This window comes from Centropristis striata, chromosome 8 (genome assembly GCF_030273125.1).
Source record: "Centropristis striata isolate RG_2023a ecotype Rhode Island chromosome 8, C.striata_1.0, whole genome shotgun sequence".
NCBI lineage: Eukaryota > Metazoa > Chordata > Actinopteri > Perciformes > Serranidae > Centropristis > Centropristis striata.
This window is the reverse complement of record NC_081524.1, coordinates 7,231,261-7,252,929: the sequence shown is the minus strand read 5'-3', so window position 1 is coordinate 7,252,929 and position 21,669 is coordinate 7,231,261. Positions and strand designations below refer to the sequence as shown.

At 36.7% G+C, this 21,669-nt stretch overlaps 1 protein-coding gene across 1 annotated transcript; it reads left to right on the top strand.

Moving 5' to 3' along the window:
• Positions 1–14,460: 14,460 nt before the first annotated feature.
• Positions 14,461–20,956, top strand: LOC131975612 (uncharacterized protein C1orf232). Its single transcript, XM_059338291.1, has 5 exons — positions 14,461–14,484; positions 15,044–15,612; positions 18,640–18,717; positions 19,589–19,695; positions 20,524–20,956. The coding sequence occupies exons 2-5, from the start codon at positions 15,532–15,534 to the stop codon at positions 20,906–20,908; spliced, it is 651 nt and encodes a 216-aa protein (XP_059194274.1). The 5' UTR covers positions 14,461–14,484; positions 15,044–15,531; the 3' UTR covers positions 20,909–20,956.
• The last annotated feature ends 713 nt before the right edge of the window (positions 20,957–21,669 follow it).

Genomic DNA, 21,669 nt, shown 5'->3' with positions numbered 1-21,669 from the left:
AGTGTTTTTATCTTTTTTTGCAGTGTACTTAGACGAGATAATTTCCAAAGAAAGTTTGAGTGTACTTGACTCTGGCCTGTGACTCCCACCAATACATTATTGACTGTCTGTCTGTGTCTCTCTGTCTGTGAGAGAGAATGATAAAATGGCTGACATTCAAACTGTATTATTGACAGTCATTGTTCTTATACAAGGAGTTCAATAAAGTTTGACTCCACTGAGAGAAAGAGAAGAACAGCTGAAAGTGCACCTCGAACTGAAAGCATTTTTAGCCAAACCATAGCTCCTATCATTGAACCGACTTCACTTTGAGCATCCTGAGGTCTTCCTGAACGTCTACATATGTGTTTTGTGTAGAAAAATGAAGAAATTGTTTTTTTAGAGCTATCGTAAGAAACTGGTACCTCTGCTTTTCCTTCAGAAATTTTCCCGCCTTTTTAACATGGCGGTCTATGAGGCTGTGGGTGCGTGTTGCTGGCGCATCTGTGCGTCCTACGCCCAAACTATAACTCTGACAGCTTTACCAGACCAATGTGAGTGAGAAGACAAATTTTCCTACGTTTCTATGTATTAATTATTACTGTAGAGTGGCATCTGCGGCCTCGAGCTCAGTTTCCAAATTAATTTTTTGACACATTTTTCTCTCTCTCTCACCTCTCCATAGGGTAACATTGGGGGGATTTTTGGTGTGTTTTTGCCGAATAATTTGATACATTTTTAGGGTTTGTGCGACCAAAACTCGGGGAGCAGTAGTTGACAAAAAAAACACAGGGAAGAATAATAAAATTAAGCCCGGTGGATAGTATATACAGTGCTCTTTAAAGCACACTCACTCATTAGCTCAGTTAGAAGATGTCTGCCCCAAATGTCTGTCATTCTGAGGAAACAAGTTGCTTTCTAGAAATAGATCACCTTTCCAAGCATCATGTTATCATCAGGCATTGACATACATATCACTTGACGTATAGCTTCGGGCCTCTTGACCTACTATTCAAGTAAAAACAGGATCCTATAGAAGTTGTGACTTGCACTTAACTGTGTAAGCACTTTCCATTACAACCCTGACTCCTAATAAAATGTTCCCATACAATCAAACTGCATCTTTAGAAGACCAGGGTTCCATTATGTATTATTTGACTTAAAATAACTCAGTCTGTATTCAATATTTATGAAATGAACATCTTATTTTAGAAAAATAAGTAAGTCAAAGTGCCCTGACCAGGTCATGTTTCTTGGGTGAAAACTAGAACGAACTAAGATATCTTATCAACACACTCCCTGGTGGTTAAGATACACTAACACCTGGCCCTTGTCTGTAGTGAGAGACGTTACAATCTGCAATCATTTCTGGGACAAATGGTGTGATTGGCAGTGGTGGAAGCATGACTCTCAAGCTAGTTATCAACTCTTTTCCAGGGCAATGTCGACTGTGAAAACCCAGATAAAGGCATAGTTGTATCCTGGTAACAGGAACGGAGTCTATTGCGTATTTTTATGTTACTTGCTGTGATCTTTGATAAGTTTTAGTGCTTCATACTTCATATCGATTTTCACTGATTTCTTAGAGTCCCACTGCTGGGCTTGTACCAGGTGAAAACTCAGGACTCACTTTTCCCTGTGTCAGCATGTTGGCCTGCTTATACCTGCATCTTTATGGGTGTTTTTTAATCTGTTTGCATGCTTGAGTGTTTATTTAGTGTTAATAGTAAATTCAAAAAGGTGTTGTAACTGGGCTTACATTAAACAGATGTCTTGTTTGCTCATCACACCTCGCTCATGTCCGAATGAAACACCCACTGCTCTTTTTAACTGCTCCTCCTATCTAAACCCCTTTCTCCGTTTCCTCTTCTGTCACTGCTGTATCTGTAACTCATCTGGCACTTGGTAAAGTTACACTCAAACCAGTAGCTGTTCCAGAGCTTCATACCAAAGGCTGCTATAAAGGGCGTGCAGAGCTGAATGATAGCTGTTACTTTCTAATCTTCTCATTTTGTCCCTCCGTCCCACTGAATCCCTCCATCTAATCTATATAAACAAGTTTCCATGTCCAATTTAGTGTGTCAACTCTTTTTCAGCAAAAGTTAAAATCACCACAACCAAGTGTAACATGATATTACTTTTTTTTGCAGAGATTTTTCAGATTTTGCAGTGTGCGTTTCAACATTTTCATGCAATATTTTTTGTTTACTGTTTTTTTTTTTTTGTGATTTTGGGCTATTTTTTGTGTGTTTATATCTGTGTTTTTTGTGTGTGTTCTGTTTTTTTTTTTGTGTGTGTGTTTTTGTGTTTTTCTTGTGTGTCTTTTGTTAAAAACATTTTTTGTGTTTTTTGTAATTTTGTGTGCGTTTTTGCTTTTTTGTGTGTGTTTTTGTATTTTTTTTGTGTTTTTCAAAATGTTGATCCAGTAAGTCAAAATGACAAAATAATAATGAGGTGAGGTGTGCTGAAAAAGATGATACCAGCATGGAATGATGATCATTATTTAAGTTGCATATACAGGCAGAATGAAAAAGAGTCAAAAACCAACAAAATTGCCCCAAACTCCAGAGGGTTAATGCATAGGAAGTTGACAAATTTGAACTGAAATCTTCTGGACTTCAGAGGTTTAATTTCAGAGGGAGGTGTGCATAGATATCTGAGAGACTTGTGGCATGAGGGACAGATTGGAAACTGTGTGACTGCATCCAGCTGGAACCACCAGGATATTTACAGCCACTCTCGTAAACTTTGTTTTGCACCATGTGGCACCTCATTGGTTAAAAGAACTGCCCGTTAATTTATCTATTAGGCTGAAAGCTCGAGGATTGGTAAGGATGAGAGGAGTGAATTGAACCTGCTCCATCATGGCAGCAACACTTGATGCTATAAAGTTTGATGGGTGGTTGTGATTGGGTGCCACTGAGGTCATTTCGCTCTGTTGCATAACAGGGTCACAGGTCTGTCATGCACCCTTGTATGCTAACATGCTCACGTATGCATGCACACAAGTACAGATACAGTACATATACATGTCTCACACCACCACACAGAGTGTTGAAGCAGCACTTCACATGCAAAATGATTATTTGTATATCAGTTACTCATCCCGTGTGACTTAAATTTCATAGAGATTCTTTTTGCAGAACTCAGAAACAGAAAAATTTGATGAAATTTTAAATTAAAAACTCTCATGAGACCGTCCTCCCTCCAGAAAAAACCACCACATACAGTCATGGAAGAAATTATTAGACCATTGTTTTCTTCAATTTCTTGTTCATTGTACATTTGTTTGGACAAATGACACAACAAAAATAGCTCATAAGAGTTTAATTTAAGAGCTGATATCTAGACATTTTCTATGGTTTTCTTGATAGTAACCAAAATCATTATCAAGAAAACCATGGAAAATGTCCAGATATCAATCCACAATATTGATTAAACTGACGAATCAACGGTTCGAGAGGGACGCACCTTCTGGAGAGATTCTACCGAGATTATCAGTAAACATTGTTAGGTTATAAAAAAGCGTTTCAGGGACAGAAGGGTGGTCCAACCTCCATGACCTGACCAGCCTAATCTGATGTCAGGGACGTGTAGATTGACCCCAGAGACTCTGTAACTGCACATTCCTTGACGTATTGTAATGAAATGTAAAAAATAAGAACTTGGACATTTCCTGCTCATCATTCCCCATCAAACGGATCAGAGAAAATGGTGAGAGGTTACTGTTGGAGTCAGACAATTTAATTTTTAAGTTTTCCTCAATGCATTTCTCTAAGTTAGGCTTTGTAAGGCAGAGTGGGTCTTTAGAAAGTCAGAGTCAAAGTCAACTTATAAACTTCTTGTGTTGTGTATGAAATAAACAACCTACAGGTTGTTTGGTTATTTTTCTGTAAAGTAGTCGATCAGTGGTAATGTGTTCTGCTCTGGTAACTTTTTAGTGCATATACAATGAAATGTAATTGTTTGCAGACTGGGTTTCTGTGTGCTCTTCTCAATTATTTAATGATCGGTGTATATGTGAATGCTTGAGTCCATCACATCTGTACATTTAAAGGTCTTCACTGTGAGCGTGTATGTGTGTTTTCTTCCTAGTCGTGAACTTTAAAATTCCTGTTGAGCGAAACAGCAGGACTCCTGTTGAAGAACTGCCTCCAGCGGCCTCCAGTAAAAACCTGCTTGTAACCATCTCACAGCCGGTTTGAACAGGTTAAATCCTGACAGAAAGAAAAAATCCTTAAGAGTGCACAGAGCAGCAAACATGCTCAGGGGGTGGGGGTTGGGATCTGAAGGGGCGCCTCCTTCAAAAGAGCTCCTGGAGTGTCCTCAGGGTGCTCTGCCACTGTGTCTACAAACCCAAGACATTCAAACACACATGAGCACACAAACAAACATGTTAATGCAAAGTTTTATGTTTACCTGTAAACCTGTGTGACCCCTAATCCTCCTTACCAAAAGTTCTGTGTCATGTTAGATAGATAGATAGATAGATAGATAGATAGATAGATAGATAGATAGATAGATAGATAGATAGATAGATAGATAGATAGATAGATAGATAGATAGATTTTTTTTTCATCCTGACTTACTGGATCAACAGTTTGAACCTAAAAGAAACAAAGAAAAAACAACATAAAATCCACTTTGAGTGGTCGCAAAGTGACTAGAAAAGCAATATATAAGTGCAGGTCCATCCATCCATTTATCATAAGAGGGTTACATCCATTTCTATCATTTTATAGAAAATATATTTGAGCTTGTCTTGTGTCTTCTGTGGGGGCATTTTTGGTCATTCTGTTTTCTCATTTTGTGTCTTTTTGTGTCTATTTTGGTAATTTTGTGTCTTTTTTTGGTAATTTTGTGTCTTTTTTGGGTCATTTTGTGTCTATTTTGGTAATTTTGTGTCTTTTTTGGCCATTTTGTGTATTTTTTAGTCCTTTAGTCAAACAGAAAATGTGATTTTAAATCTTTTTCTTACTTTCAAAACACTATCATGCTCAATAAAACATTTTAAATGTTGCAAATGTGAACAAAGGTGTCAAATATAATATATAAGAGGGTTACATCCAGTTCTATCATTTTATAGAAAATATATTTGAGCTTGTCTCCAGTTTTACTTGGTATATCATCATCAAACTGAAACTGGCCTCATGGAGTTTACAGCCAGAACTTTAGAGGTAAAGGGCGCTTTTGGAGACTCCACAGGGTTAAATATGGTAGCAATGTTTAACCGGAGAGCTTCATCTCTCATACAGAAAGTCATCTGAGTTCACCAGCTCACAATAACAGCAGGTCTGTATATATTTATACCACCCTCACCCTATATCACCCTGTGTAAACCACCGGTTCACCTGCTGTGCCCTGAGACCCGACAAACTTCTTGTGTTTTACTTTATTTCACTTAATTCACATATCAAGTTATTATGATGTAAATGTTTTTTCAGTTAGTTTGAGTTTTCCATCTCTTATGAAGAGCAGCTGCTTCCCTAAGCTTAGTCTCATCCAGAGACTCCTAAACGTGGTTTTATGTCAGTCACACAATCTAAATAGCGACATGCACAGCAGATGTGCATATGTAGTCATGGAAAAAAATTATTAAGTCACCTTTGTTTTCTTCAGTTTCTTGTTCAGTTTTATGTCTGGTATAACTAAAGGTACATTTGTTCGGACAAATATAATGAAAACAATGAAAATAGCTCATGGGAGTTTAATTTAAGAGCTGATATCTAGACATTTTCAATGGTTTTCTTGAAAAAGATTTTGGTTATTATCAAGAAAACCATGGAAAATGTCCCAAAATGACCAAAAAAAAAGACACAAAATGACCAAAAAAGATGACAGAATGACCAAAAAAACCCCACAGAAGACAAAGAAATGACAAAAAAGACACAACAACACACACAAAATGACCAAAAAACACACACAAAAAGACACGAAAAGACATGAAAAGGATTAAAAAATGGACAAAATAGCCCAAGACTCCATGGAGTTAAGAAAGGTTAGACATTTCTGCAGCAAAACTACATTGGTGTGCTCATTGGTAGGAATGTGTAAAAACTGTAATATCAACAGTAATCAAGAAAGAAATCTTGCATTAATCAATTTTTACTTTCCTGGGCAGGTTTTCGGTTAGTTGATGCTGATAAGTTAAAATGCCATCGAGGGAGAGGAGTTGGCAGCTGCTCTGAGGCGGCAGATTTCATTCCTTTGGTGATGTTTTGCTTCAGGCTAATGCAGCTTTATTAAATTTCTCTGTTTCCATTTTTGGCCTTAGTTTCAGTACAATGTTTTAGAAGATTCATGCTAATAAAATGCCACTTTTTTTGCATCTTCTTCTGCTAATCGGTTCTTCAACATCCCTTTAAAAAAAAAAAAAGTTATCCAGTGCCAAACAACCTCATGTTCATTTTATACACTCCTGAACGAAATATTAAGACTGATGGAAAAATTACAAGTATTCGCATTGGTGGAACATAACCAGGTTGTAAGCAGAGCTTCGAAATGCTTGATTGTGCAGCTCAACAATCCTGCCACGTTCAAAGAATAAAAGTAATTTTGCCTTTGCTATCAGGGAGTCATGACAGCATGAATGTCTGATAGAAAAAATGACGTGAAAGCCAGATTTTTGCACAGATTTAGACTTTTTAAGGCTATGGTCCTAAACTTTTGATCAGCTAATGAACAGCCTGTTTGAGTTTAAATGCAGTTTTCAATAAATTGCCTACTCTATTTTTTCTGTCTCTTGCTCCTGTTTATTATTTTTGCATTTCAAAGCTCTACTTCTGGTTATGTTTTACCAACGCCGAATGCAAATACTTCCAATTTTTCCCACGGCCTTAAAAAATTTTGACAGCTGTGTGTTTTCTGTTCAGAATGCTCATAAATAGTCTCCAAAGAGAATCAATAAAAGAAGAATGCTACCTGTAAAAAAAATAAAATCTTGTTCTACTGTCAACATTGACTAACACAAGCGAGATTGTTGAATAAATTCCAGGGTTTAATCATGTGATCTAATCACAACAGGTTTGCTTAACCCTCTATTATTCGTAGAGCATGATTGTGTTTTTAAAGAATAATTTTAAAAAAAGTATTTCAAGTTTTTTATACTCAAAATCCTATTGTATGGTTCAAAATGTTGATCCAGTAAGGCAGAATGAAAAGTATTTTTTAATAAACGAACTCCAGAAGGTCAGATTAACTCAGATTTTTTTCATTTTTAGATTTCAGCCCCATTTTACCCTCACTCAAATAACATTACATCGTGAATTTAGACAATTTATCAGACTGTGCAGCTCCTTCTGGAGACACACAAGACTTTAGAGACTTAAGCTGATTGGAACTGGTAGGTGCACTCGCCCATCATTTCTCTGCAGGTAAAAGGCTGATTTATTATTTGTTTTAGCCCCCGGGGTCTCCAGTCAGTCACTGGAATGCTTCGTTCTTCAACCTTTGCTGTGTTTAGAAGGATAACACGTGTGTGAGGAGAGGTTTTGTTTGTGTGTGTTTGCAAAGAAAGCACAGAGGTCGGGACTTAAGAAACTCTGTGAACCCGAGGCTCCTATCAAAGACCTGAGGCTGATGGATGGGCTGTGTTGATCTTGTGCTTCATAGTAAATGTTTGCATGTAGCAGTGAAATGACAGCTTGGTTTGTTTACTGTCATGGGGCAGGAACACTCCCAGCTGTGGGTACATAGGACTAACCTTGAGAATTCTTTTGTAAAACCAGATTCTGAAGCCAAGATGCTGACGGAAACATAACGACAATCCTGTAAAATCCTGTTTTGGGAGTTGAGACCAGCTCTAAATGGGCATTTTATTGAGCGTTATGCAACAGTTGGCACAACTGACGAAACTCACACGTCTGCAGGGCCTCGTAAAACTTGACAAGAACACAGAAGGATGCGTGCAAGTATAGTTATGTTTGTGCAACGTGCACGGCCTTGCATTGTCTAATGTTTGCTTTTTAACATGCATGTGTGCTACTATTATCTGTTAAAGTTGGTGCAGATCACCACACCCACACAACAACCCATGTGACATGTTACATTTACATTGCAGGACTTGTTTTTATTTGCATATACAAATTGCACATGGTTGAAGTTCCCCCTGCCTCCTCATGAGATAATGTACACTTGGTTATGTCTCTTATATAGACCTTTAATTTGAAAGTAGAAGACAAAAAGTTGGAGTTGCTCTGAAAGAAAAAAAACAAAAAAACCTCACTGGGTGCAGCGTTTTCTTTCTAGACGGATTAAAGGAACAATTGAAGAAGATGCTTGTGCTTAATATAAAACTCTAAATGGACATTTAGCCCAAGGTTAAGTGTTTTGCACTTCATCAACAACAAGTAAAACTTATTGTTAAGTATTGTTACGTATTGTTCTGTAACACTACTTGTCTTTGCACTTCTTTTACGCCCTTTTTACCAGTTTTCATCTTGTGAGTCTGTGTGTGTGTGTGTGTGTACTTGTACTTCGCACGAGAGTGCGTTTTTATCCAACAGAGTGAGGACATTTTTGGGGAAGTGAGGACATTTCAGCCGGTCCTCACTTCGTCAAAGGCCTGTTTGAGGGTTAAGACTTGGTTTTAAAGGTAGAAGTTAGAAAGGTTAAGGGTTGGGGTGAGGCATTTAGAAATGATAGTTAAGGTTAAGTAAAGGGAAAGGGGTTAATGTATTACTGTATGTCAATGAAGGGTCCTCACAAAGATAGAAGTACAGGAATGTGTGTGTGTGTGTGTGTGTGTGTGTGTGTGTGTAAGAAATTAATTTTGGAGACACGTACTGTAGCGGGAACTATCACAGAAGTGGTTTTTGGACTAGTTTTTGGTGTTTCTTTTCCAGGTGTTTCTCTGTGGATAGATTTTGTCGATTATCACAACCGTGCAAGATGAAACTTTACAGGCGTGTAGTTAAGATAAGAGTGAATGCATAGTTAGAAGATAGGTGTGGTCCAAGCAAGTAGGCGTATAGAAAGTATTGTTGTTATTCTCATTGTGTAAACTAAGCTGTTTCTCCCTGTTTCCAGTCTTTATGCTAAGCTACGGTAACTGGATTCTGGCTGTAGTTTTACATTTAGTGTACAGATATCTCATTAAACTCTTGGCAAGAACTTGCATCAGTGTATTTCTTAAAATGTCAATCTTTTACTCGTCCGTGTTGCATAAGACATAAACATGTTGAGCAGCTGTCCTGCATGTGGCCTACTGACCTGCTTACTGACATTCCAGCCCGTCAACAAACTGATCATCCCAGTTTTAGCTGAAAGTAGATGTCAGATGTTTCTAACCTGAAATGAGTCACATTCCCTTTGACCTTCAACACTACAATATTTCACTCAGGGTTTTTTTCTGCCACAACGCAGAGCAGAATAAATGGAGCAAAGTTCAGCAGGCCCTGTACTAACTCAACACATGGCTCCATACTGAGACCAGCCAGTTTTCTTCTGTCCATGGCTCCGTCTTTACATTCAGGTCTATTTAAGGGAGGTAACATTCTGTCCGCTGAGCATTAACCCCTGTATCAGCTTTATAGAGTCCAGGCACACACACACACACACACACACACACACAAGCATATGCACACACACACACCGGTGGAATTTCTCTGTCCAATCCAAGTCACTGCGGGAGTTCATAAAAACAGGTTCTGGCTGGGTGGTCGGAGGGTGACCAGATACTGGAAAGAGAAGAAGGACGAGCACAGATGTGACTTAGTCCTCAACTCCAAATTAGCAGAGTGTGACGTGTTGGATCGCCTGGTTCACCTGCACTGACCTCTCACTGTTTAGAGCTCCTGTAATGCACTTTACAGTTTACACTTTACACTTTACAGGTAAGAAAGTTTTAAGTTACGCCGCCCCTTTATCATGGAACAATTTGCAAAAGCAATTGAAATTGTCTGAGTTGATCACAATCGGTGAATGGTCAGTGTGACTGCTCCATATAAGTCTCTACTGAGACTCCTTCAGTGTTGTTGTGATAGCTGTATTTGTATTTAATTGTTATGATAACTGTGTTTAAATGTTGTAACTGTAATGTTGACTCTTTTTATGCTGCTTTCTTCATCATGCCAGCAATTCATCACAACAGGCCAGAGACAGCTGACATGAAGGATAAACACTTTACTATCATTCTTGGTGTGTTGTGATGAGTTGCTGGTGTGGTTAGCACTTCAGGGCCACCGTACCAAAGGGTTTCGTTTGAGGAAAAAAAACTGCTGATGTCATCCCAAATCTCAGCTCAATGAATGATAACTTGTCTGTTTAACTTGTGTAATAATGGGTTTGTCTGATGACATTCCTCTGGTTACATTCCTGCTGCTGGTCTAGATTTATTGGACCTCCACCCTCTCCCCTCCATGCATAACCTCCCCCAACGTCCTGCACCCCTCGGCGCTGTGCTCCTACAAAAGAATTGATTTTCTCCAGCTGCCTTTTCTTTTGTCGACAGGATTAGTTTTCCCTAAACCTTCATCTTCATTATTTGTGTCAGGAGAGATCTCACGCAGCTCATGCTCCTTTACATCCAAATAAATAACCTTATATAGTGTGAGAGGTAACGCTGCTGCTCCTCAGCAGTTGTTGGTCTCATAGGTGACTTTGAGCAGGCCTGTGTGTTGACACTGTGACACGTGTTTGCATGTATATGATAAACACGATGCATCTGCACACTATGTTCTGTACATCATGTTCCATTTCTCTGGAGCAGAGGACTGTTTCATCCCTGTCACCCCCTAGTGGGCAGAAACGGGACGCAAGGCTAATAAAACAACTCCAAAAAAGGATGCAGCGCGTGCATATACAGTACACATGTCATGTAGATATGGAGCCTGGCAAACAGGCTGAGGCATGAACTCTGCATGGCTCATAGTCATGTTGGAAAGAACAAGTGTTTGTTCAGCTGCACAAGCACCAAATCCCTCTTAGGGGTCATGAAATCATCCCCAATATTATAATAATAATAATTATTATTATTATCATTAATAGAAGTATATTGATAATTATTATTATTGTAATAATAATTATTATTATCATTGTTATTATTTTTATTATTAATTTTATTATTATGATTAATAGTAATAATAATAATAATAATAATAATAATGATAATAATATTATAATTGTTATCATTATACTGCTACTTGTATTATTACTATTATTATTATTATTATTATTATTATTATTATTATCATATTAGCATTATCATTATTGTTACTACTATTAATATTAATAATAATAATAATAATAATAATAGTAGTAGAAATATATTGATAGTTGTATTATTATTATTATTATTATTGTTATTATTATTATCATCATCATCATCATCATCATCATCATTATTATTATTATTATTATTATTATCAGCATTATTATATTTTTTATTATTTTGTGTCACTTTGGTGCCCTGTGGAGGAAATAAAAGAAAAATATGGCATTGCTTAAGGCAATATTAAACTATAAATAATTTTCTCATGAGCTGCTGTTAGAAACAAAAATATTGATTTCATTATTATTAATAATATTAATATTAATAAAACTAAACTAAAACAGATGCCTGACAGAAAACAGCACATTAATCACAATGAAAATATGTATAATTAGCTTTGATAAACAGGAAACATCAAATTAAATCCAACTTAAAATACTTGTATGAAATATGTTTTCAAACTTCAATGAAATTAGTTTATATTCTCAGTAAAACACTAAAAGCCTGCTGTTTTTTTTTTCTTCCTTTAAAGATATGTTTGTCCCATTAATAAGTTGAATTCTGAGCTGCTTTATATCAGTATCAGCAGATTGTTACACGATAATAAAGTCATGTGAATAATCACAAGACTTTAGAAATATGAGAAGCTGTTGCCTCCTCCCAACGATCATAAACCAGATGTTCAACAGTGTAACGGACTCTTGCGGCCCCTGGTGGTCATCTAACGCTATCACATCTAACTGTCAATGTGGTGTGTTTCTCTTTAGTATTTGCTGTTTATCTGGAAAAACAATAAATAAAAAAATAATGCATTGGAATAGATCAAATTATCTAAGTATATATATATATATATATATATATATATATATATATATATGCATTACGTCAGTAATAATGATATAAATAAAAACAATGACAACAATAAAATAATACTAAAGCAATAAAACAATAAAATAGTAATAAATACTCAATTTAAAAACAGAGTTAGAGGTAAAAAGGAAATAAAAGTATAAAAATGCAATTGTAATATATCAAATTATCTAACTTACTTATATATATAAAGTAAAAAATTAGCTCCACTTTATCTAGTAAAAGCATGTTCCAGACATGCATTATGTCAATCATAATAAAATAATAATGCAAAATATGCATTAATACAGCACTCTTAAAGAAGACATTCTGCTGTAGTTCATCTGATGACTACTTCCAGCATTGTTTCTAAATTGACTTGTGCCCTCTGTAGTGAAAGGTGTGATCTTAATATGCAAATACATCAATGCACTTTCCATACAGAGTCAGTGTGACCATGTAATGTATTGTCTTTCCATGCAAAAGTCCTGCTTTTGTGCTCTGAACCTTCATGTTACCTTCAGTCCTCACTGGTGTCCATCTTCTATTATTTACCAGCTGTATTATATAATAATCCTTTTTGTATTTATAACAACACATACAGTATGTAGGTCAGCCCCGTGACAATCCCTCTGGTGTGTTAACTCGGCTAAATTCTTTGGGTGTGTCCTTTCCACTCTGAAACATGAGCTGCTGCAGGGCCACAACCGACCTGGCTGCTCTTCAGATAACAGACATCCATCAGTCTGTGTGCTTAGACGCGTCGTCCATAGAGCTGCATTCATAATTCACGTCAAGCTTATGGATCTGCTTCACCTTATAGCTCTGTTACTGCCTGACTGTATGGTAATCAAACCCAGGAGCTGGAGAGCTATAGGACAAGTTAGTTATCACATTTCTCTGCTTAATCAAGATTAGCATCAACGCTGCTCTGGATAGCTTTACATAAATGCACCACAAGTGCTATATTACTGTTGTTATAGCCAGTATAGAGACTTTTGCAATGCTTCAATCATTACTGCAGTAAAGTGATGATTAACCCTCCGGAGTCCATCTATTTATTGAAAATACACGTTTTAATTACTGTAATAACTTTATTTATATATGATATGTAGACAAGCTGAAAAAGCCAGTTGGAAGTTCAATCAGAGGAGCTTTCACAGTGTGCCATTTATGTTTCAAGATCATTTTTAAAATGTGAATTTTCTTTCTACAATGAAAACTATTACTATTTTTTAATTTACATGCAAATAGACATTTGCATTTGCAATTTTATTATTTATAATTTTTTCTGCTGTTTTTGTGTGTATAAATGGTAAAAAATGCAATAAAAAAAGGTACATTTCCATAGAAACCCATGTCTTTTGTTTGTATTTTGGGTTCCTGGCAGCTTTATACTTTGTTAATTAAAATAAAATGAAAAATCTGACTGATAGCCAAGTTTGTGTGGAGAAAAAGGAGCCATGCATGTGATGTAAGGACAGACTGAAAGATGCTAAACAGAGACAGAAATTAATGCATAGGAAGTTGACAAATTTGAACCAAAATCTCCTGGACTTCAGAGGTTTAAGATGTGCCAAATTAACATTCAATTTTGTTGTTTCTTATGCAAAACTAAGCATACAAGAGGGAAAAAAAAGTGTATTTCTGCACCGTCTATTGTTTTGAGCTGCTGCTGGTGAAACCTAATCAGTCATCAAAGCTTTATACATCTCTCTTTATCTACACGACACTCGCCGGCCCTCTCAGGTTGCCAAGCAAGAAAAAAACCCTGTGGTGTACCTGAAACTGATTGGTGAGCTGCTCATGTGCTGCAGCGACCAATGAGAGCAGAGGAAGAGGACGACATGCAAGGAAGTGGCTTGCAGATAGCAGCGAGGCTGTGTGGTGAGGTGAGATGGTATAAAACTTGAACTTATGAACTTGAATGTGTCGAATGAGACGAGAAGCAATCAGTGCATGTGTCTAAAAAGGGCTTAATGCTTTGAAATGGTGGAATATAACAAAGTACATTTCCTTCATTTTAAGGCAAATGTTGAACTTTTTACTCCACTACATTTAGCTGCCAACTTTAGTTACATTTCAGGTTGAGATTTAACATGAAAAAATGCGATCAAGTTACACATGTTTATAAATTCAACCACATGAAAGTATATTAAGTTATTAACCTTTACTTAACCCTCGATGGTATCCATTTTTGGCCTGTCAAATTTGTACAATGCATGTTTTTGAGTGATGTGACACTTTAAAAAAGAGGGAAGACCATAGGGAACCAATAGCAATGCTTTAATTAGTCACATGACCTCCAGGAGGCCATATTGAAACCCTGTTTTACAGACTTTTCCAAAAGAAAACAGTTTTGCCAATTTGTGCCACAAAAAAAACCCACTCAAAATGTCTTTTCCTGGCCCTTTTCCATCTGGAAAAAAATAAATTCCTACATATAGGTGAGTAAATCTTCATTTTTTATAGTTTCATTAACTTCCAGACATTCATTTCAATGGGTCGTTGGTTCAATGGTACAATGTTTCCTACAGGCAACATTCAGACAAGAAACCGGTTTAAAAAGTTCCTTTTACGATGTTTTTAAATTTAAAATGTTATGTATTGTACCCTGTTGAAGCTACTGAATGTTTTACACATGTTTATTAAATAAATGATGTTAAAATTAATTTAAAAAACGTTCTTTTCACTTGTGCATCGTTATGGTACAATGTTGCTACGGGCAACAAACCCCAAAAACTTCCAAAAAAAATAAAAAATTCTTCAGATTATGTTTATTTAGTCTATTTTAAGACAAAAAACACTCCAAACATTTTTTAGAGGGTTAAGTAAGTTTTCATTGCAGCAACTAAGGGATCTGAATACTTCTGCCCCCACTGAGGTTTTATCTTAAAATTTGAGAATAAAATTAACTTTCTAAAGCCACAGGGCTGCTGTAGCATAAAAATCACCCTTTTTTATCTGAGCATAAACGTGTCAATAATGTGCATTTGTGTGCATCAGGGTTACAGGAGCCAGTCTCCCAACACTGGCTGACAATGGACCTCTGGCTCTGGGAAAGAGACCCTCTGAAATATGCATGAGGAAATCCACACCTGTTTCCAGGTAACCAAGGCAGGGATTCTGAACCGTGACGCTGAATTTACTGTGTGTGTGTGTGTGTGTGTGTGCACCTGCATGCACGAAGAACAGCACAGCTTCCTCGCTTTTTACCTGTTCAGACACTCTGGGGGGACGAAAGCAGCTGTCAACTCCATCGGTTTTGACGAGACGAGACATAATCTGAGCAGGAGGAACGTTATGAACCAGTGCAGGCCTCGGTGCTGAACTCGTCCCCCTACTGAGCTGCAGAGAACCTTCTAACGCATGGAAACCAGGCTAAGTTGGTCCAAGTGAGTCGAGCTGAAGCTGGGAGCGGAGAGACTTGGTGGAGGCATTAAGAGGTCTTCACAGGTCTTTGCCCTGAGTGTTGAGCATCTATTTGTGCAAGCATGAATCCCGTGTGGAAAGTTTATAAGAGCAAAGTGCTGAAGACTCTGAACCCTGAGTATGAGGAGGACGCTGCGGAAGAGGTACAGAATTTTCTCTCAAAATCTTCATATTCAAATGGTTAGACAGTTGACGTACTGGTTGACATCCGAGTCAGAAAGTCACCAGGTTTTTGTTTGCTCATCATTTTTTATTCATCACAGGGTTCGAATGAGCTTTCCAGGCTGTTTTTTGTTTTCTGTGCAAAGAGAACTTTGGTGCAGAAGTTCGGCCTGCAAGACTCTTCCTCTTGTGTGTTTCTGGTGAATTATTAACTGATTAAACTGTTAATGCTGGCATGCAGATCTTCTTTCCCAGTGTCAAAGGTGAAATCCAATACCAGATACAATCACAGGACCAATAAACCAGCTTTTAACTGCAATACTGTACATGAAGGCAACATTACAAGGCCCATATCCAGTGGTGGAAAGTAATAAACTATTGCATTTATGATACAGTTTTAAGGAAGCATTTCCATTTAATGCCACCATATATTCCTGCGTGACTGCATTTTAGAGGCACCTATTGCACTTTTTACTCAGTTACTTTTATTTAAACACAAAAAACCACTAGATTTTATGTTGAGAAGCTTATAAAACACAATGCATTATTGATTTATCACAATCTTTTTGGCTAGGTACCCCTAATTCACATTTCCTCTTCTCAGATGGCTTCATTTAAATAATTATTCAAGGCCTAAAGTGGTAAAATTGTCCAATATTTCACCAAAAGAGAGAAAATATTGAGAAAAAGTCCAATAAACGTACACAACTTTTTCTTTTTTTTTGCACCACTTAGATTGATAACCTCTGGAATTAGCTACCAAATTGCATATAAAATGACTGAAATGAGCTCCTTACACATCAGTTTTTACCTTCACACAGGAAGGTTTTGTTGTTTGCTCATCATTTTTTATTCATCACAGGGTTCGAATGAGCTTTCCAGGCTAATTTGTTTTCTGTGCAAAGACAACTTTGGTGCAGAAGTTCGGCCTGCAAGACTCTTCCTCTTGTGTGTTTTGAGACTCTACCAGCTGAATTATTAACTGATTAAACTGTTAATGCTGGCATGCAGATCTTCTTTCCCAGTGTCAAAGGTGAAATCCAATACCAGATACAATCACAGGACCAATAAACCAGCTTTAAACTACAATACTGTACATGATGCAACATTACAAGGCCCGTAACCAGTGGTGGACAGTAATAAACTATTGCATTTAATTAAGCACCTTTACAGTTTTAAGGGAGCATTTCCTTTTAATGCCACATTATATTCCTGCGCGACTGCATTTTAGAAGCAACTATTGCACTTTTCATTCCATTACTTTTATTTAAACACAAAATAACACTAGATTTTATGTCGATAAGCTTATAAAACACAACGCATTATTGATTTATCACAATCTTTTTGGCTGGTGACCCCTAATGCACATTTCCTCTTCTCAAATGGCTTCATTTAAATAATTATTCAAAGCCTAAAGTGGTAAAACGTTCAACAAACATACACAAACTAAACTAAACCAAACTGACTTTGTGTAGCAGAACATTGTTTTTCTTCTTTCCTGCTTTTCTTCTTTCTTTCCTTTATTCTTTTCCTTCTTTCCATTAATCATCTTTTTTTTTGCACCACTTAGATTGATAACCTCTCAATTTAGCTCCTTCTCGGATGGCTTCATTTAAATAACTATTCAAGGCCTAATGTGGTGAAATTGGTAAATTTGGAAAAAAGTACAACAAACATACACAAGCTAAACTAAACTAAACTAAACTAAACTAAACTAAACTAAACTAAACTAAACTAAACCAAACTAAACTAAACTAAACTAAACTAAACTAAACTAAACTAAACTAAACTAAACTAAACTAGACTTTGTGCAGCAGAACATTGTTTTTCTTCTTTCTTTCTTTATTATTATTGATTATTTCTTCTCACAATTAATCATCTTTTTTCCATCTAATATTTCACCAAAAGAGAGAAAATATTGAGGAAAAAGTCCAATAAACATACACAACTCTGTGTAGCAGAACATTGTTGTTCTTTTTTTTTTTTTTGCACCACTTGGATTGATAACCACTGGATTTAGCTACCAAATTGTATAGAAAAAAAGCTGAAAAGAACTCCATCTCCACCAGATACAACAGTAAAGATGCTTCTTACACATCAGAAATAGGACTTTTATTTGACATTGTTTTACTTGTACTATAACTCCAGTATGTGGCTCCTTCTTCCACCACTGGTTTTAAACACCTGTGCTCCATCCAGAGTTTGGTACCAACGAAACAGTTGACCCAGATCTCTGGAGGATTCAGAAACTCGATCCTGCACAGGAGCTGAACAAACGGATTAGTTGGCATTCCTCTGACTGACTGACTGACTGACATGGGTGAAGGAGACAGTTACCGGGCCTCGGCTGTTCTCAGACCAGCCGGCTGACTGCTTCAAACAGAGCTGTGTCTCACAGCGCCGGAGCGTCTACAGGGACGACTGGGAACACTGTGTGTGTTTGCACAGATAGTTTCCGTTTGGAGGGATGTGCAGAACTGATATTTGAGTTGCTCCACTTGTGAAATATGAGACATCTAAAGTGTATCACTGTGACCTCTTGTCAAAACATACATAGACGGGGAAATACTATTCTGAAACAATCAGACAAATCCCAAAGCTGCTGTAACTCCAGCCGTCTATGTCTTCTATAGTCTTACTGTAAAGAACATTTCCTTTTGTGCTCTGGGTTTTCTATGTGTAATATCCACTTTATGCACTAGATGGCGACATCTGCATTAACATCAGAGGGTTTGGTATAAATAAATTTAGGACATTGAAGTGCACAGGGAAGGGACATCCATGTTGTTCCATTTTTTAATTCTTTCAAATGTTATTTTATTGTTAAGCAAAATTTCCAAAGAAACAAAACATTATTTGTATGCTATGTTTTTTCATAAAAACAAATATGATGCCAAAAAGACATAGGAAGAACACAATTTGGAGAGGAAAAAAATGTGGATCCTTCTGCAAGACATTGCAAAGTTTTCTCAACCATTTTGTCTTTTCTTCTTCTGCTGCTGCTGCAGGTCACAGAGGTGGAGAATGACATGAGCCCAGTGCAGGAGGATGAAGGACCCAACGCTGTTTCACAGCTGGCCAAGAAAGTATGTGAGCATTGACGACTCTTACTTAATGTTTGGGACATTTTATATTTTAAAAAAAGTATTTAAGTTTACCCTAGAAGACGAATGGAGTTCTAAATGTGCATATACAGGTGCATCTCAATAAATATGAATATCATAGAAAAGTTTATTTATGTCAGTAATTCAATTCAAAAAGTGGAAATAACACATTATATAGATCCATTACACACAGAATGAAACATTTCATGTCTTCATTTATTTAATTTATTCTAATAGTAATGATTGTGGCTTACATTTAATGAAGACCTAAAATTCAGTGTCTCAAAACAATTTTAATATTACAAAATAACAATTTAAAAAGTAGGTTTAATCTGTAAATGTTTGCCTTGACTTGAACTACTGGAAATTTACTTTTCCATCATATTCTAATGTATTAAGATGCATCTGTATATTAAATATACCCCCACATCTTCAGTAGGGAGAAATATCATAATATTGTGGTTGTAAAATCATTTCTTTTACGTTTTTAGAAGACCATTGTTTAGCTGATCCTCTGAAACCACCTCAATGTAAACCTCTGACCTTTGACCCTGTTTGTGTATTGTATCCTTTGGATCCCCATTAGTCTTCATAGAGATGAAGACTATTCTTCCTGGGGTCCACATTAAATCAAACAATTATTACACAATTATATCATTACAGCATTTATACAGAGAATAACATGAAGTCATTCATCCTAACATGATTATAATGTATATTAACATGATTTTAATATATATTAAGTAGTACAAGAAATGTTAAATGATTATAGAAGAGTATATGAGGTAAGCATAAAATGTACCATGATGTTCACTGCAGATGTATTAACATGCTTGAGTTCAACTTTGTCCAGATGCAGGGGGCCGGGACTAAAAGCTGGAACAGACTATCAACTCTCTTCAACAAAGACGATGAACACCAGCTCCTAGAGGAGACTGAGAGCCCGCCGGTCGCTGACCAGTGAGTGAAAATCTCTCTTTTTTTGTTAACATCTGTCCTCTTTCTGCTCCGTTTGATGTCTTTCTCACACCTCGGTCCGTCTGTGGGCTCTTCAGGGAAGCCCAAATAATGTCTAATCAAAATATAAACTCTTAACCCTATAAAGCCAGATGTATCATATTTGATACACACGTTTTTGAGACCTCTACTTTATCAATGTGCTCATTTTTCCCCTGAAAAACCTGATGTATATGATCAGATACATGCAGTACCTGGATAATCCACTAGGGATCAGTAATTAATGCACTGGAAGGCCTCCAGTCAATCAGTGACCCACATGTCATTTTTCAAGAACATTTTTGTCAATTTTTAAAAAGTTAAGATAAGAAAAATGTTCAAATTGTTACTGATACATTTAATGGACTGATGTAATGCAACTAAATGTACATAGTTATTCTATAAAGGTAATTAAATAAAGGACAACAACATGTTTATTAACAAATTGATTAAAGTACCAAACAAAATAATAATAATGAAAATAAAAAGATATTTTGTATGTTTGAGGAAAATGTTAAAAGGAAAGTTTTAATTGGCTAAAAATATGAGGTTTTATATGTTTTTGATGGTTCAAGAAAAACAAACTGTGAGCAACAAATTGCACCAAAAGTCCTGATGTATCAAATATGATATGATATGACAGAATTCATATATGAAAATTTATATTTATTCATTTATTTATTTTAAATGTGTCAGTAGGTTCAATAAACACTCCAGTTTAATTTTTTTTTTTTTTTAATTTTCTGGCAATTATTTCGTGGTTCAGGCTTTAATGTTTCTCTGAATCCTCAGTCCACTTGCAGTGAAGCCGGAGGAGCCTCCACGACCCGCCAAGCGCACTGCATTCTGGGATAGCTTTGCAGCCAACTGGGCTGCTAAGAAACAGGCGGAAGCTGCAGCCGCCGCCGCCGCTGCAGGAAACGAGGGAGCAGCAGGTCAGTGTGAGGAGGTGGTGACCGAGGCTGCAGGGGAGGAGAGCCAGGATGGGCAGATCCCTCAGGGAGAGGAGAGCGAAGGAGGAGGAGGAGGAAGGAGCAGCAACAACAGCTTCTCCAAATACGTCTCTCTGGGAGGAGGAGGAGGAGGAGGAGGAGCAGGAGGAGGAGGAGCAGACGCGTCCTTCAAGTGGAACTTTGTCACCAGCAAGCTGGCAGAGCTGAAGACCAAAAGCAACTAGCTGCTCGTGATGAAGGAACCTGGAGAACATAAACAATATGATGGTAGATGAAGGAGGAAGTTTAGGAGGATATACAGTTAAAAATTATTAGACCAGCCTAATTTTCTCAAGTTTCTTGTTCATTTTAATAACTGGTACAACTAAAGGTGCATTTGTTTGGACAAATATAATGATAGCAACAAAAACAGCTCATAAGAGTTTAATTTAAGAGCTGATATCCATGGTTTTCTTGATAATAACCAACATCATTATCAAGAAAACCATGGAAAATGTTCTCATTTTATGTGTCCAAACAAATGTACCTTTAGTTGTACCAGGTATTAAAATGAACAAGAAGAAATGGTCTAATCATTTTTCCATGACTGTATTTTAAACAGGGAGTCCTGTAACTAAACTGTGCAGCTATTGTAGAAGTCCCTTTTTATCTGAACAAATGAACTCATGCACAATTTCATATTAATGTCCCTTAATAACAACAACACCAATGGTTTTTGTTTAACCATATTTGAGGCCCACATACTTACAGGACACACACAGAGAGAATAGTCAGCAGTTTATTTTTTCATATCAATTACATTTTAAGAGCAAGGAAGCATTATATTATGAATACTGATATATTTCAAACCTGAACATTAAATCTTGCTGGCAGACAAACACAAAGTTAGATCTTGGAGATACTCTGGAATATATCAGAATTATTGTGGCCATAAGAATTCACCATTATTAGAAAAACAAATGTTTTCGGTCAAATTTATCTTTCT

Excerpts from the sequence above, each read along its gene's own strand:
- LOC131975612 (XM_059338291.1), top strand. The coding sequence starts at position 15,532 with ATGAATCCCGTGTGGAAAGTTTATAAGAGCAAAGTGCTGAAGACTCTG. Across the intron at positions 15,613-18,639 it reads AGGAGGACGCTGCGGAAGAG|GTCACAGAGGTGGAGAATGA; the intron begins GTACAGAATTTT and ends CTGCTGCTGCAG. Across the intron at positions 19,696-20,523 it reads AGCCCGCCGGTCGCTGACCA|TCCACTTGCAGTGAAGCCGG; the intron begins GTGAGTGAAAAT and ends CTGAATCCTCAG.